Source organism: Miscanthus floridulus, chromosome 17 (assembly GCF_019320115.1).
Source record: "Miscanthus floridulus cultivar M001 chromosome 17, ASM1932011v1, whole genome shotgun sequence".
Lineage (NCBI taxonomy): Eukaryota > Viridiplantae > Streptophyta > Magnoliopsida > Poales > Poaceae > Miscanthus > Miscanthus floridulus.
The window spans coordinates 39857695-39873224 of NC_089596.1; the positions used below are offsets into that span (position 1 = coordinate 39857695).

Here is a 15530-nt window from a genome sequence, read left to right on the forward strand (position 1 = left end):
TTTCGAATGGTTTTTTTACTGTTTTTAATCGGCAATCGGCACCCACCTAAGCTTTTGTTTGTGCATGTATCTTAATCCACGTATATTAAAGTGGATTGGAGTATAATTAAACTAAGTTTCATTCCAATCCACTCCACTTGTGAATTGAAGTTGATACACGTGCATTCAAACAAGACCTAAAACTTCCAACGTTGAGTCAGGGCAGTCCCATTGATTAGATCCTCTTTGGCAGCTTTTTGCTCGTCTATGTAAAAATGGTAAACAAAAAAAAGACTCATTTTCAGTTTTTATTTAAGAATCAAAAAATGGCTTTTACCATTTTAATTTGGTTTCGACTTCGGTCCCGTTCGCGTGCCCTTAAACCTAGCTTGATTCGCTTTTTTCATCTAAAACGGTGTTTTTCTCTCATAAATTTCTCTAGACCATTAAATTCCTACAGAACCATACCATCCAAACAGGGCCTTCACGAGTCATTTTATAGATAGTCAATAGGGCTTATTCAAAAAAGTCAGCCGCTGAAGAGAGCCTAAAACTACCTTGTAGTTTTCATCCCTTGCTACTTCTCGTTGTAGCTGTTGATTCCCACCGTAGATACAGTGTTTTTTTGTGTCTTGAGGTCGCAGCAGCCGCCACCGCCGCCCAAATGGTTGGCTTCAGTCTCAAACGAATAGACCCGTAGGATTGACAAAATGCAAGAATAGGAAAACATACGAATTGGCGCGCCATGTGCAGAGCCCATGTATGGCGAGCCCACGTGGAGCACCCGGCCGGCTCCGATCCTCCTGTCCCCTGCCGACTCTTCTCTGGAGGCCATGGCGAGCCCACGGGGAGATGGACGAGTTTTTCTATGGCGATAGAGAAGAGGAAGAAGATAACACGTGGATCCTACATGTCACTCTCTATCAAGATAGATTTAAGGAACCTATTTTAGTTAGTGCTGTTGATGTAGACAATAAAAATGAGTAATATCAAAATAGATAGAAGCCCAAATACAAATTTAGAGTCCTATTTTAGATAGCAGTGCTCGAGATGTTCTTAGGGAATCAAAATATAAAGCTCAGAATTAGGAAATGGTGCTCTACCAAACTAGACTATTTTTAAAGGGGGCTGCTGTACCTGGTTTAACTAGACAACTAAATAACCATGTGACCATTTGTTTTCGTTTTCTCCTAATAAAACAACTTTCAGTAAAGCTATTCCCATTGTTTAGGGAAAAAAAATCTTTACACACACACAAAAAAAATACACGTAACATTTTTCAGATTACTCAGACCAAGACATGCATTACTCGCCTACCCACGTCACAGATAATAAGTATTTTTTTCGAGACCGTGCGTTGTACACGTATTTCATTAAGAGGAACTAGAATTTGGATTACAGGAGCAGGTCACCGATGGTAATGAGAATTACCAAGAGTTGCCAAGAACCGAATAAGCCCTAGACAATATTACAAAACAAGCTTAGCGACATGAAGAAGCTGCATACACTTACTACATGAGCATCAGGAGCGTGCTCAGCGACCTGTACCCTGCGCTCACCCATTCAAATAATAAGTATTTTTGACTGCTTGGTTTTCTTAAGGATCATTGCCTGATTTAGTGTTTACAAAAAACAAAATGTAAACAAAAATAAGTACGCACAAGTGCACAACCCTATCTTTTATTTATGTGTATGGGTGTCTGCGTGGTTTTCTTAAGGATCATTGCCTGATTTAATGTTTACAAAACAAAATGTAAACAAAAATAAGTACGCACAAGTGCACAGCCCTATCTTTTATGTGTATGGGTGTTCAGAGTTATTACAGTGAAACGAATGCTCTGAAGACTATCGCGTGGGTATCTTTGAGATCGCTCTGACAACTAAACAATCAAACAGACAAATCTGTAAGCACATACACATGTAATTGTGATATCAACCACTAGCTACCAGCAGCACTCTCTGCTCTTCGTCTCCTCGGCTCAGTATGGCATGGGCGAGTTGAGGCCCTCCTGGATGGCCATGGGGTGCGGCGGGTTGTGCCGCTTGGACATAGACGTCATGGCCAGCGTCTTCCTGAAGGAGGCACGCCGCTCAAGACGCTTGACAGTGAAGCTTGTGTAGGCGACACGGATGTATGGCGCAGCAGCCTCCTTGACCTTTAGCACGATGAAGAAGGTGAGGCGGTAGGCGAAGAGGAGAACGAAGATCATGGCGAGGTCCAACCACTTGGAGTGGTCCAGGCTCAGCCCCATCATCTCGGTGATGATGTATTCTCCTGTCAGTTTCGGCTGCCCTGGCACCATTGGCTCGAACTCCAGCCCAATCATGTCGTTCTTGTACCCGCCCTGCGTGCGACAGCAGCCCTTAACATTGGTGTCCGAGTTTGTATTTCTGGATCCAAGGACTTGTAACAAAATTAGAAGTGATGGCATACCTTCAATCCCCATGACCCATAGACTATGTAGGACACTGGATACCGCCAGAAGATCTTCGGAAGTTCTGGAAGCAGTCGGAAGAATCCAGACGTCAACATCATGATCCCCTGCGAAATCATGGAAAACCTGTGTGAGCAAAAGGTAGGGATGAAGGACAAGTCAACGAGGAGATAGACTTACAATGACACCAGCACCAAGGATGAGGCCCATGAGAAAGTTTGGCACGAGGGCGGAGATGATCATCATGAGGCTCTCAATGACAGAGACGCCACCATAGAGGTTGAGGGCGAAGAAAGCGAAGTAGCTGAAGCCTGACCGGTACTTGACCATCCAGTATGTGATAGAAGCGCTGGCCCAGGACACGGTGAGCAAGAATGGCATGGAGGAGATGAAATTGGAGATGATGTAGGCGGCAACACCATAGTGGCCATTCTGGCGCTCGAGGGTGAACACTTTCATCTCCTCGATGAAGGATGGGAAGCCACCGATGGACATGAAGGTCATGAAGCCGGACACGAAGCCGCCACACGAGGCGCGCGCCTGTATGGCCGAGTAGCTGGTGCCCACATCGTAGTAGAGGGTTCCCAGGCAGATGGCCATGACGATGTAAACGATGATGCGCAGCCAGTAGTAGTTCAAGTCGCGAGACATGTTGGTAAAAGACCGGCTTGTCAGCGTGCGGAGCTGCTTGAACCAGCTAGCCTGGCTGCCACGGACCACCTCCACCATCACACCCTCCTGCATTATTTTCATCAAATTCACAGCAACAAAAACATTCAAAAAACTGAAGTAATAATTCAAATGTTGACAAAATTTTGAATGCAAACTGATGCTTACAATCTTGGTTATCTCGTGTATTGTGCTCCTAACCATCATGGCATAATCTGAGATCCTGTACTTGTCCACCAGCCGTTCCCTGATCTCTGAGGTAGAGTACTTCAACAGGGGATCAAGCGCTGCCTCCTTCAACAAAATTTGACCAAAGACCCATCAGAAACCATATGTATCTAAACGTAAAAGGCTCAAATCACAGGGCACGTACTGGTCGCAGCTTCATGGATCCTTTCATGGTGGCAGCAATGTCATCAAAGTCTGAGTTGACACACCGGAGGAAATGGTCAGATGGATTCCTCCGGCTGGGACACGGGAACCCTGTTTCCGCAAAGAACTGCATGCATGAACAAAGCAACATTTCTTAATTTCAAAGTGAAATAATCGAAATGCATTTGTAGTTGATCAGTTGCCAGCTACGTAAAGCGAACAAACCTGTGTTGCTAGCTTGGCGTCACCGAAGTAGACACATTCCCCACAGGAGAGGAGGCAGAGGTCGTCAAAGAGTGCAAATACCTCACTGCTGGGCTGGTGCACGGAGGAGATGATGGTGCGGCCACCATCAACGGCGAGATGCCGTAGCGTCTGGACAACAGAAAAGGCAGCGGCACTGTCAAGGCCACTGGTGGGCTCATCGAGGAAAAGGAGACGTGGGCGAGTAAGGATCTCCAGCGCGATGCTTAGGCGTTTCTTCTCGCCACCACTGATGCCGCGGAGGTGCCAGGTTCCGATGTGACGGTCGGCACACTCCCGGAGGCCCATCTCATCCAGTGTGTCGTCCACGATGCGGCGCACCTCTGACTTGTGCATGCTCGATGGCAGCCGGAGGAGGGCCGAGTAGGTCACCGTCTCACGCACTGTCAGTGTACCCAGCATCACGTTCTCTTGGGTCACATATGCCTGTCATGTTGTGTCCACAGAGATGTTGACATCAGATAGCATACAGTTGACTTTTTCAAGGTCATTTACGCATTACTAGAGTAAAAGTTTTAGAATTTCCTACTTGAGTGAAAGTTTCTTGCAATTTAAATGAACTGCAGAGTTTCCACACTTCTTTTCTCACACACACAAAAAAAAACTATTCAAGTTTGGTGAACACTAGGTACGACATGAGGTTCTCTGATTGCTATAAACACTTTACATAAGTATAGCCCAAAATTAAATCGGCTAGACTCACACAAAATTCATATATGTGCAGGACAAATAAATTGGCAAGGTCAGGAAGCAAGACAGATACTGGATAATATTAGACAATTTACCAAAAGGGATCTAATAAAAATTTTCAGTTCCTGTATGACTTGCTTGTACTAGTTTCGAAATCATTGTGTCCAGTGAAAAATGTTTCTTTGCTTTTCAAAAGAATCTATCATGTAGATCCTGCTAACTTTGACTTTTTTTTTGAAAACGCAGGAGAGCTGCGTTCATTGTATTAAAGAGATCCTGCTAACTTTGACTAGTAATCATCGCAAAAAAAGAATTGAATAATAAGTATTTATGCCGATCATCCCAACCTTGGCATTGATAATTTGTAGTCGACTATACTATTTTAGTGGATACCCATACGTCATAGTAGTTTCTCTTCCTCCAGGTACACGTTGATATTTGAATTGAAATTTTGTGTGGGATGATGCTTAATGATACTAGCACATGCTTTACAAGTTTAGATCAACAATTCTTCTAAGAAACTTTTCAGACTATTTGTCTAATGTTTTGAGGGATAGGAGCAAGCTAGCATACTGTGGTTTTTCTTTGTTCTGAAGATGAAAGATTCCCTCATGTATCTTCAAAATACCGTGTATGTGTCAAAGTTAGAGACTACTCGATTCAACAATTAATTATTAAGTTTTTGTTAACTGTTGACCATAACATGTTCTCAAACATTTTGTTTCCACAATGGTTTTGACAAACTTGTGTGATGGTAGTATGACATCCATTCAAAGATCTGAAAGGGATATACAACTGCATCAGTAATGAATGCTATCTTTGGAATTAGTTGGGCATTCAATTCGGGTGCCACTCTGGTAGTTCATTTTCAGATGGTGGTGCAGGTTGGGGAGTGGCACGAGACCATCTTGGGACTAGGGCTCATGTGAAAGAGGATTTGAGGCCCCGTTTAGATCAAATTTTTTTTGGATTTTAGCTCATTGTAGCATTTCGTTTGTATTTGGTAATTAGTGTCTAATTATGGACTAATTAGGTTCAAAAGTTTCGTCTCGCGATTTCTCGACCAACTGCGTAATTAGTTTTTTTTTTCGTCTACATTTAGTACTCCATGCATATGCCGCAAGATTCGATGTGATAGGTACTATGCAAAATTTTTTGGCAACTGAACGGGGCCTAAATATGTTGTTAAAGGAATTGCGCTGAATTTTTTTTTACTCCAATTCTTAGCAAATTCAGAAGTTCTGAACAGGGGGGATTTATACAAACACCATTGCTCTGTTATGGCATATATACAATTAAAACCTATAATAATGTCATGAACCCAAAAAAAAGAAGGATGATTAGTGTGGAAATTATACCTACTTAGGGGGTGTTTGGATCCAGTGACTAAAATTTAGGAGGTGTCACGTGAGGGTGTCGCATGAGGTGTTTGGATACTAATAAAAAAACAAATTACAGAATCCGTCAGTACTCCATGAGACGAATTTATTAAGCCTAAGTAATCTATCATTAGCATATGTTTACTGTAGCACCACGTTGTTAAATCATGGACTAATTAGGCTTAAAAAATTGGTCTCGTAAATTAGTCGCAAACTATACAATTAGTTTCATAATTAGTCTATATTTAATACTCAATGCATGTGTCCAAACATTCGATAGGATAACGACTAAAGTTTAGGAGGAGCAACCAAACACCCCCTTAATTAACGCACGTTCACAAAACGAAATAATTCTGCTGTGGAACTACCAGCAAACTGAGTAGGAAAAGACACAGGCATCAATCAATGAGTCCTAAATATAGCTTGGTTTCTTACACACGTCACCCATCCAAATGACTCCTACTACTAAGGGCCTGTTTACAGTTTTAGATTCTTAAAAACTAGGTTTTGCCTCTAGTTTCTACAATCTGAATTCTTAGCAAAAACTGGTGGGGATGTTTGGATCCTCCAGTTTTTAAGAATCTTGCTTCATTTATTGCTCACAGCGTCATAAGAAACTGGCAAAAGCTAGATATCACCAGTTTCTTGGTTTTTAAAGAATCTGGCAAAAACTGACACAAGAAACTGGACAAAAACTAGCCCGTTTGGATCTCACCCAGTTTTCAAAAACCAGATTCTTTGAAAACTGGTGGGATCCAAACAGGGCCTAAAAGGGGTTGGATGATTAAGCAAACATTCCAAAACACTTGGAATACTATGTTGCTGACATAAAACATCAACCGTTGGATCCTAAACTCCACCTTCAGATTGGTGGCACGTATCCTTAGGAGGTCACCAAGCCTGCCAGCTACACCTAGCAATCTATGTCCAAGATGTTATTTGTAATTAACCCAACTACATCCATTTTCCTCTGAATGCATACGCGCCACGTTTGCATAGAAAAACATCACTACATCCACATCAAACCTTAATAGATGTTTATGATCTGTCCGAGAGCTAAAAAGCCCGTAGAAGCTTGAATTCAGATCGGATCGATATATGCATACCAATCAATCGATGAATGAAACTGAAACAACAACAAAAATAAAAAGAAAAAGAACATGCACATATGTATAGCAAGTAGCAAGAGGTTATTTGTTTGGGGGCATGACGGTCATGATGAGATTGCAAAGTTTGGTATGAAACACGTGATGGGTTAATAATTCATCTGCATGCATGGCGCGAGGTAGCTGATGCTCACCACGATGCCATAATCCAGCCGCCTCTTCTTGCCGTTGAGCAGCACCTTCCCAGTGAGGACCACGTTCCTTGCCAGCCTCCCTACAGATCCGCTCACACAAAATCAATCCGTCTCTCATGCACATCATCCATGCCTTCATGAACGAATTGAATCAAAATTTGGTACTAGAAAGCTTTCATGTTTTATTAAGCCTCTGACATGCTCAAATAAATGATTTTGATTACGAGCCATTGGATGATGCATGACAGTACGTACTAGTTAAGGAGGAGTAGTTTGTAATTACTAATCACAGCTTGGTCCAAATTAAATAGTCCATGGAGGCACGCCGTATAGGAGAGGGAGGAGTACGGAGGTGCGGCTGCGCATTGAATCCTCCGCGTGGGCAGTAGCAGGACACGCGACGCGAGGAAGACGAAGAAAGTCCAGGACGACCTGGTAGTACGTACCGGAGAGGGAGTCGAGGAGTGTGGACTTGCCGGAGCCGGAAGGCCCCATGATGGCGACGACGCGGCCGGGCACGGCGTAGCCGTACAACCCCTGCACCAGCTTCTTGGTCGCCCGGCCGCCGCCGCCCGGCAGCACCGCCGTGAGGTTCTCCCACGTCAGGCTTGCGCCGCCGGACTCCGCGTACCGCGCTGCCGGCGACACCGCGCCGTGCCACGCCTCCCCGTTGCCACCGTATGCTCCGCTGCTGCCCTCCATCTCTCTGGCGCTGTCCACTGCGTAACCCCGCCACTCACTTCTCTCGCTTTGTTCTAGCTATGCGCCTGCTGCTAGGCAAGCTAGCGGGATGCAGCAGCAGCTCTGGCGCCTCTCCCTGGACCTGGAGTGGCCAGAGGAGCGAGGCAGCTCGCGTCGCTTGGCTAGCCGCGACACGCCTCCCCCGCTATTAATGGAGGAGGGATTCCTACTGTGCAAGTGTAGATTACGCATCTGCCGTTTTCCTCTCCGCTTTCTCTCTGTGTGTCTCTGTGATGAGTGTGAGAGGAGAGGACTCTTCAGCTGCAGCGCTTCGGATATGTTCGCATCTACTCCAATTCACGTGTATTAGAATAAAAATAAAATAGAATTTAATTTAATTCTACTCTAATTTACTTTGACACATATAGATTGTGATAAATACACGCGCATCCGATCGACCCCTTCAGCTTGTTTCAATCCACGCACGGTTGGGGAGGTGCCGAGGGACGAGGGCACTACTGTGTGCAGTGCGCTGGTAGTAGATCACGCATTGATGGCGGTGGGGGTTGCGAAGCAGGTGGCCGCAGTAACTGCACGTAATTACGTTTAGGTGGTTACGCTTATTATGTGGCTGTGCAGTGGAGCATCACCACCAATGCTTTGCTGGTCGTCCTCACTGCCGCCCAAGTGGCGATAACCGCAGACAAACCATAAACACGTTACTGCAGCACGCAAGAACCCTATTATTTGCAGCGAAATCTCTCACGGCCCGGCATTGCCTCGCTCATCAGTCAATACTTCAGCAAGAATGGAAAACCATAAGAATATATGCAGGTGTCTTTAATTTGCGATTGTGTTGATAAAAAACTAATTACTGAAAAGGATGTTTTATGTGCACATTATCAAACGTTGGCATGCAGGGTTTTAATATTTTGTTGCACAGTTGCACCGCACAACTGTACCGAAAGTGACACGTAGTCTTGATAGGTTGATGCATTATCAAACTGTCATCAATAAAAGCGTTGTTCCTCTATCTGTATGGTCCTAACTAGTACTGACTCATATCGTTGTTACCTAATAAATTGTCAATTCTACTGTCTCATGTGTAGTACAGGTGTGCATACTCACAATTTTCTTTTTCAAAAAGTTGTTAGAGCCACCTTTCTAGCCATACTTCTTACTATAAATAAGTGCTCATTGTAACTTGGTATTTGCTGAAATGTTAGGCTCTGTTTGTTTGAGTTTCTATTGGTTTCATCATGAATTTAAAGTAAGTTGAAATAGATTCAAAAACCTTTTTGAAAAGAAAATTTCAAAGCTGGCTACTTACTTAAGCAAGTGGCTTTTAAAATTGGTTTCTCACAAATAGACTTTTTTATAGCGTTTGTAAGAAGAGTGACATGACCATCGTTGGATTGGAGAGATCAAGAATTTTGACTTGGAGTTGTGCTAAACGCCATGGAAAAGCAAACGCGTAGCCGATGCTCTTAGCATAAGGGACTATGCAAATGAAGTTCGGAGATGACACCAATATCTAAAGTCTTATGTACAGAGCTTGAACAACTTAAGTTGAGTGTAGGCAGAGACAAGAATCAAGAACCTGAACCAAAGCCTCCTGCTCCAGAGACTCGAGTGAGTGAGTGCCCTAGTGGCCTTCCTCCGCCGCCTGCCCTTCCTCTCCGGCGAGCTCGCCGGTGACGAGGGTAGGTGGGCCGGTCCCCCTCTCCTCCGGTAGTTTCCCTTAGTGGAATAAGGCGCCCCGATGGGTGTTCTAAGTGGCCATGGTGGCCGGAGTGAGCTTCCTCCATAGCAACGAGGTGAGTACTACAATAATGCCCGCCTTTTCTCCTATGCTTCTTCCTTGCATGCTCCATGGTTCTGTGGGCTGCATGGCGCTGCCCCCATCCAAATTGAGCAAAGGAAGTAGCATACTTTGCAACAACATCATCAACACCAGCGACCTCGACCGCTACGCGTCAACGGCGAACCCGACCTGCTGTGTGTGAGCACGGCGGAGCTACTGTCCTCGTCTGGCCCAGTCTTTGCCGCTGTGTCCCTGCGCCGATGCCCGCTGCGCTTCCATACCCGCTGGATCTCCATCTGGAGCTATGGCGGTCAAGCCATGGGTGCGGCCGCGGGGCACGACGGGGGGGAGGCCGGGGCGTCACCATGGAGCGAGGCGGACAACGACGAGCTCGGAGACGGCGTGCCACCCGAGTTGACGCTTCGGCTCGTCAGGACAGGGGCTATCGTGGGCGTTCTTCACATCGGCAATCGGCGACGACGGCTCGGCGGCGGGCTACAGTGCGTACTCCGGACCCAGGCTAGTGCAGGTGGCCACGAGAGCCACCGCGATGGCGAGGGCGAGGGGGCGGCGCTCTTCCCCGGCGGTCTCCTCAACGCGCAGCTCGCCGCCGCGCCATTCCAAGCGGGCATGTGCGTGCTCAACTGCGGCTCGGATTGTACTGAAGGTAAGTCACGGGTGACTTGCCCCCTGCCGGACGCCCTCCATTCCTCATGGAAAGGCTGATAGAAGAGCACCTTTCTCACTTCTCAATTCACAGGGTCAGGTTAGAATGCCCTCTGCGGCCGCTGGAAAAGCACGCAGGGATACGCCACTTCAATTGTGTAGAACTGACGTTTCTCAAAGAAAAAAAGTGTAGAATTGACTATTCATTCTTCTCCCTATTTTAACTGTTGCCGAGATTTCTCAGAAAAGAGTGGAGACCAGAAAACATGATCCTTATCCACTAATTTATTAAGAGGATTTCCTCGTGCACGAAGATTGTGAAAAAGAATTCACGCAATCACATAAAGAAGAAATGATGAAAATCACAAATGAGCCCGTGATTCATCGCGTCATGAAAATGCAACAACGTAGATTTGATGACAATTGAAGATAACATGATGTATTTTGCATATTTTAATAGTTTCAGCCATACTAATAATATTTATATTGCTAATTTGTTTATTACTTCTTTATAGTCGCACTCCACCTCGGTTACACTCTAGCTTCGCAACCGTTAAGATCTTCTTTAAGTTGCTATCACATGAAGGATATTTTTTTTTTGGCAAATTCATCTAGCATATTTTTTCTAGGAATTATACAGTACAACGTAGACGTCCACAACACGCACGTAGACTCACCCTTATGAACACACGTATGCAAATTCTATCCCTATGAGCACCTCCGAAGGACTGACCTGACAGATCTCGAGATTCACGAAGTCACCTAGGCGCCTCTCTATTGACGGGGACGTCGCCTACCATCGAAAGCATAGTGCCGTTGAATCCTAAAATAAATCTTGGAAAATACGAACACCTGTTACAAGTCGAAGACTTGAACCCGGATAGACAGATCCCATAAAAAAACAAAACCAACTGGTCTACGATCAGTTCGCAGTTCGTCTAGCATATGCTAACAGATGGCTTTTGGTGAAAATTATTTTAGTTTTAGCCTAACAATTCTATGGCTAATTTTACACACACATATCGCGGTGCCTTTCGGTGGAGTTTATTTGGTTATTTGGAGCATGTGAAGTATGAAAATGCTTATTAAAATGCTCGTGAGGAACGGAGGGCATCCAGCAGGGGGAAGTCACCCCAGTAAGTCAGAGAATCCGAGCCCGCTCAACCGGGCCGATCAAAGCACCCCACTGTGGCGGGCCCTGCTTCTGCGATGTGGGGCCCAGCTCCTGTGTTGCGTGTCCGGCTTTTGCGAGCTGGAACGCATGTAGGCTCCCTCCGTGGCCAGCGCAGAAGCCTTCGGCTGATGGTTGCGACACGTGCCTTCCACAACGATTTTCAGGGTTGCTGCTGTGCTGTTCATGCAGAGCAAATCTTTTTCACTCGTCAATCTGCTTTTCTGTTCGGGTTGATCGTCAACGTTGGTTGATGTAGGTCCTCAGATTTGATACTGATGACTATGGATTTTTTTTTGAGCTCGGTGAAGCCTCTATCTTATCTACGGCAAGTCTATTTATCCTCGAAGACACATGCCAATCTGACAGTTGAGGAGAGCGCCGGCTATGCTATTGGAGTGCGAGAACGAGGACCCTTGATGTTTCTATCGTGGCCACTTTCTCGTGGCCCTACGCCCCTGACGGAAACATCACCTATGTCTACAAAAGCAGATCAATAGTAGATTTTAGGTATTTGTGCTCTGTAATCTGGGAATTCTTTTCCCACGCTATTGTTTTGTGCTTTAGCATTATATATTAAATGTTATTGTGGTAAAAAAAAACTTAAGTTGAGTGTTGTCACTAATGCTTTGAAGTTGGTAGTAGTACTTGGGAGGGAGAGTTTCACAAAGGCGCACTGGAATGGTTACTAAGGAGGAGCTACTCAAGGAAGAGAATTGTAACAACCTAAAATTTGCTCCTTTGTAAATAGAGTTGAAATGATTTAATTTTATATTGTTGTACTCATAAAAATATAGGAAAATAAAAATTTTCATTAAAATAAAATTTATCGTAGGGTATAGCAACATTGTTGTGCATACATGCTGGTGCATAAGCTTTATTGTACTGTGTGGTTTTTGTTCCAAAGTCAAACTGATTAAAAATTGCTTTTAAAATGGATTTGCAAATTCAGAAAATAAAAAGAAAAATCTTTTCCCCTCTCTCCCTTTCGACTAAAAGGCCAGCTCAGCCTGCTCTGTCATTTCCCCCACAGGCCCAAGTCACCGGAGCCCAGCTTCTTTCACCCCCTCACCTGTGACCCACACCAGCATACCGGCCCAGCAAGAGGCGAAGCCCACGCGTGCAGTCCCCCTCCCTTCTCTCTCTGTCTGACGCCCCAGACCCACTCCTTCAACCACTGCCATACCGGGCCCGCTTGTCAGTCGGCGTCATCCCCTACCTCCGTCGTCCCCAACTAGGACTCTGCCCCGAAATTGGATGCAGCCGAGCCCAATTTCCCGCGATATAAGTCGAGCCCCAGGTACGCCGCTCCCCTTTCCCAACTCTAGCGCAAGCCGTCGCCCCTGCTCGAGCCACCGCGCCATCACGAAGCCCTAGCTCCGCCACCGCCAAGGGTTCCGTCACCTGCCTCTTCTCCGCCTCTTAGAGCAAGCTATCGAGCCTCTCTCCGCGGTAGTGGATCTTCCCCGTGCAATTTTTCTCCTCTCTTTTTCTCTCTATTGCTCACCTGCTGTCGCCATTGCTTTGCAGAACACCGCCGTTCGCCGAACTAAGCCCCACGTCGTCTCCGTTTTGTCTCAGTCCATGAATCCACCCTAGGTGAGCTCGTAGTCGCCTGCGCTATTTTTAGGTGTTGTCAGTTCGCGCAGCCGTGGCCCGCAGGCCAATTTTCGTGTTCACCGGTGAGGTCCTTGCCCCCGGCAATTCTCTCTCCCTCCCTCCTAATCTAGACCGTCCAATGCTGGATCAACGACCTAGATCGCTCAATACCCCTTCGCCGTGAACTTTTGTTAAAGAGACGCTCACTTTCTTCTTTTTTATGCCCGCAGTCCTCACCCAAATCAAAAATCCAATTTCTGATTTAATTTAATTCGTAAATAAGTTCACGATAATTACAAAATTGCCATTCAGTAGCTTATAATTAGCATATCTTCTCTGTTTTAGCTCCACTTTCGGTGATCTTAGCGTCTGTGTGATCGTAGCGATGCGTAGATTAATTTTTATAAGCTTTTTAACTTGTTTTTCCACTGTTGGTGTAGTTTTCTAATTGTAGGTTTTGTTTGCTTCGTGTATGATTGCATGGATGCTTGTATGTTGTTGTATGATCGAGTATAGATGGTGAGCAGTACTACGGTGATCAGGAGTAATACTTTGACGAGCAGGATCAGCAGGAACATTTTGAGCAAGGCAAGTATAGCATGGGACCATCCTTGTCTCCTAATAACATATAATATAATTTCATTCATGTGCATGTGTCTACCTTGATGCCACTAAAGATATCCTAGCTATTTGATATCTTGTACCTTAATGCCATAGGTGATTTCCATTGGGTAGTATTATGCTAGTGCTCAAGATAAATAACCATGATCTGTAACTTGACTAATGGTATATATAATAAACATTTAAAAGATGATTTTTAGCAACATGGCTCAAGAGGGCTAGAGCATTGGGCTGTTTTTATGGTGCTCTAGTTTCTCTCCCTAAGGACTTATCTGTAAGTGGATTTCCCTAGGACTTATAGTACAACCATGAGTGCTACATGGCTATGGCTTTAGTTAAGTATGATGACCTTCTCTAGCTTGTTAAAGGTTATCCAAAAGGGCGCAAATGGGGTGTGCTCCAGGTTGGGTGTCGTGCGGCCTCTCTTCTTAAGTGTATAGCCTGCGCGGAATGTGCCTTAGAAAAGGGAGCTCTACTGATGAGGACATGGCACCCATACATATGACCATGTTTGGCACATGGTATGGAGGGGTAGGAGGCCAACAAGGGTGTCCAAGTCAAGAAGGAGGCCTGAGGCTAATTCAGTTCGAGCCCCCAAGGTGGAGGCCCAAAGCAACTCAAGTTCGAGTCTGTCTCGGGTTTTAAGACCAGTCTGCCTTAAACTAGTCACCTAGAACGCATTCGGACTCCGTTTTCGATGATCCACATATGGATGGAAAGCTAATTGGATAAGGAAGCCAACCCAATTCGTTTGACGTCAAAAGCCCTTCGGAATCAACAGGAATCATCGAAACAAGTCAGCATCCATAATCTGTCAGGGTGCTACGACACCGTCTTTTGGTCCGTTGGACCGTGTATCGTGTTTGGGCCCATTAGGGGGCGCATCCAGGGGGGTGATGCCCAAGACTCTATAAATACCAGCCGTCTCTCTCCTTAGAGTTTGAGTTTTATTTAGTTCTTAATTTACTCATGAAACAGACATCGTTTTGCTGCAACTGTGCCGCCAAGGCTGCTTGCTGTGAACCAGGGCCCCAGTTCTTGATCTTGTTCGCCTATGGCGATTAGTCCTTTCGAATAAAGACTTGAACTCTTTCTCATTATTATAAGCCTCATATTTATTTGCAATTTCAGATTGTATTTATCTCGTTCTTGCTTGTGTTCTCGATTCGCTTGCAGGAAAGCCTTCTCGGCGAGGTCAATCACGTTCGCGTGGTTGATAACCAACGGAGCAGTGGTGTAACGGTTGCGGGGGTCCGAATCAGTCTTGGTTCGAAGCCTAGATCGTGAACGTCGAGTCTCCACCAATCGATGCTATCATATCTTTCGGAAGATCGGGCCTAGTCTACATCAAGTGGTATCAGAGATCTTGTTGCCCGTTAGGTATAACTTTGTTTTCCCCTTTAGATTATTACTGTTTTTGCATTACCTATAGTCCACAAAAAGCAAAAAAAAAATACATCGTCACATATTCCCTATCCTATAGCCTCATTGTGCCGTGCAATTTCGTCTCTGTTTCGCGTTGTTGAGTTTGTGCCCTAGATCAAGTTCTTGTTGCTGGTTTTAGATCGTTTTTTAGTCCAGTTTGTGTTTTCTCCTTTGTTTTTCATCATAATCCGTGAACATCTCCAAGTCTTGTTGAATTTCCTTTGTATTCATCAAACCCTAGTCCACGTCATCTTATTTGTTACACTTATCTTCACTGTTTCCATCAAATCCTTGCTGCCGTGACCAATTTTGCACATATTGTTCCCGTTTTGTCCTCTAATTCGGAGTCCGTTCTTAAAACTGGTCTAGTTTTCGCATACGAACTCGGATTTCGACGTTCCATATATCAAAATCGATCAGAAATTTTTTTGGATCCATCCATCCCCGCTCTATCAAGGTCAGAGATTTTTATTTT

At 45.1% G+C, this 15530-nt stretch overlaps 2 protein-coding genes across 2 annotated transcripts; one reads left to right on the forward strand and one right to left on the reverse strand.

Annotated features, from left to right (window-relative positions):
* Window positions 1-1643: 1643 nt before the first annotated feature.
* On the reverse strand, window positions 1644-8009 carry LOC136516249 (ABC transporter G family member 12-like). The gene is made up of 8 exons (XM_066509606.1): window positions 7535-8009; window positions 7089-7168; window positions 3681-4145; window positions 3457-3582; window positions 3252-3377; window positions 2595-3152; window positions 2414-2521; window positions 1644-2324 (listed from the first exon to the last, which is right to left on the reverse strand). The coding sequence occupies exons 1-8, from the start codon at window positions 7788-7790 to the stop codon at window positions 1959-1961; spliced, it is 2085 nt and encodes a 694-aa protein (XP_066365703.1). The 5' UTR covers window positions 7791-8009; the 3' UTR covers window positions 1644-1958.
* A 947-nt stretch (window positions 8010-8956) lies between these two features.
* On the forward strand, window positions 8957-10464 carry LOC136518997 (uncharacterized). The gene is made up of 2 exons (XM_066512669.1): window positions 8957-10240; window positions 10334-10464. The coding sequence occupies exons 1-2, from the start codon at window positions 9892-9894 to the stop codon at window positions 10342-10344; spliced, it is 360 nt and encodes a 119-aa protein (XP_066368766.1). The 5' UTR covers window positions 8957-9891; the 3' UTR covers window positions 10345-10464.
* Window positions 10465-15530: the final 5066 nt, after the last annotated feature.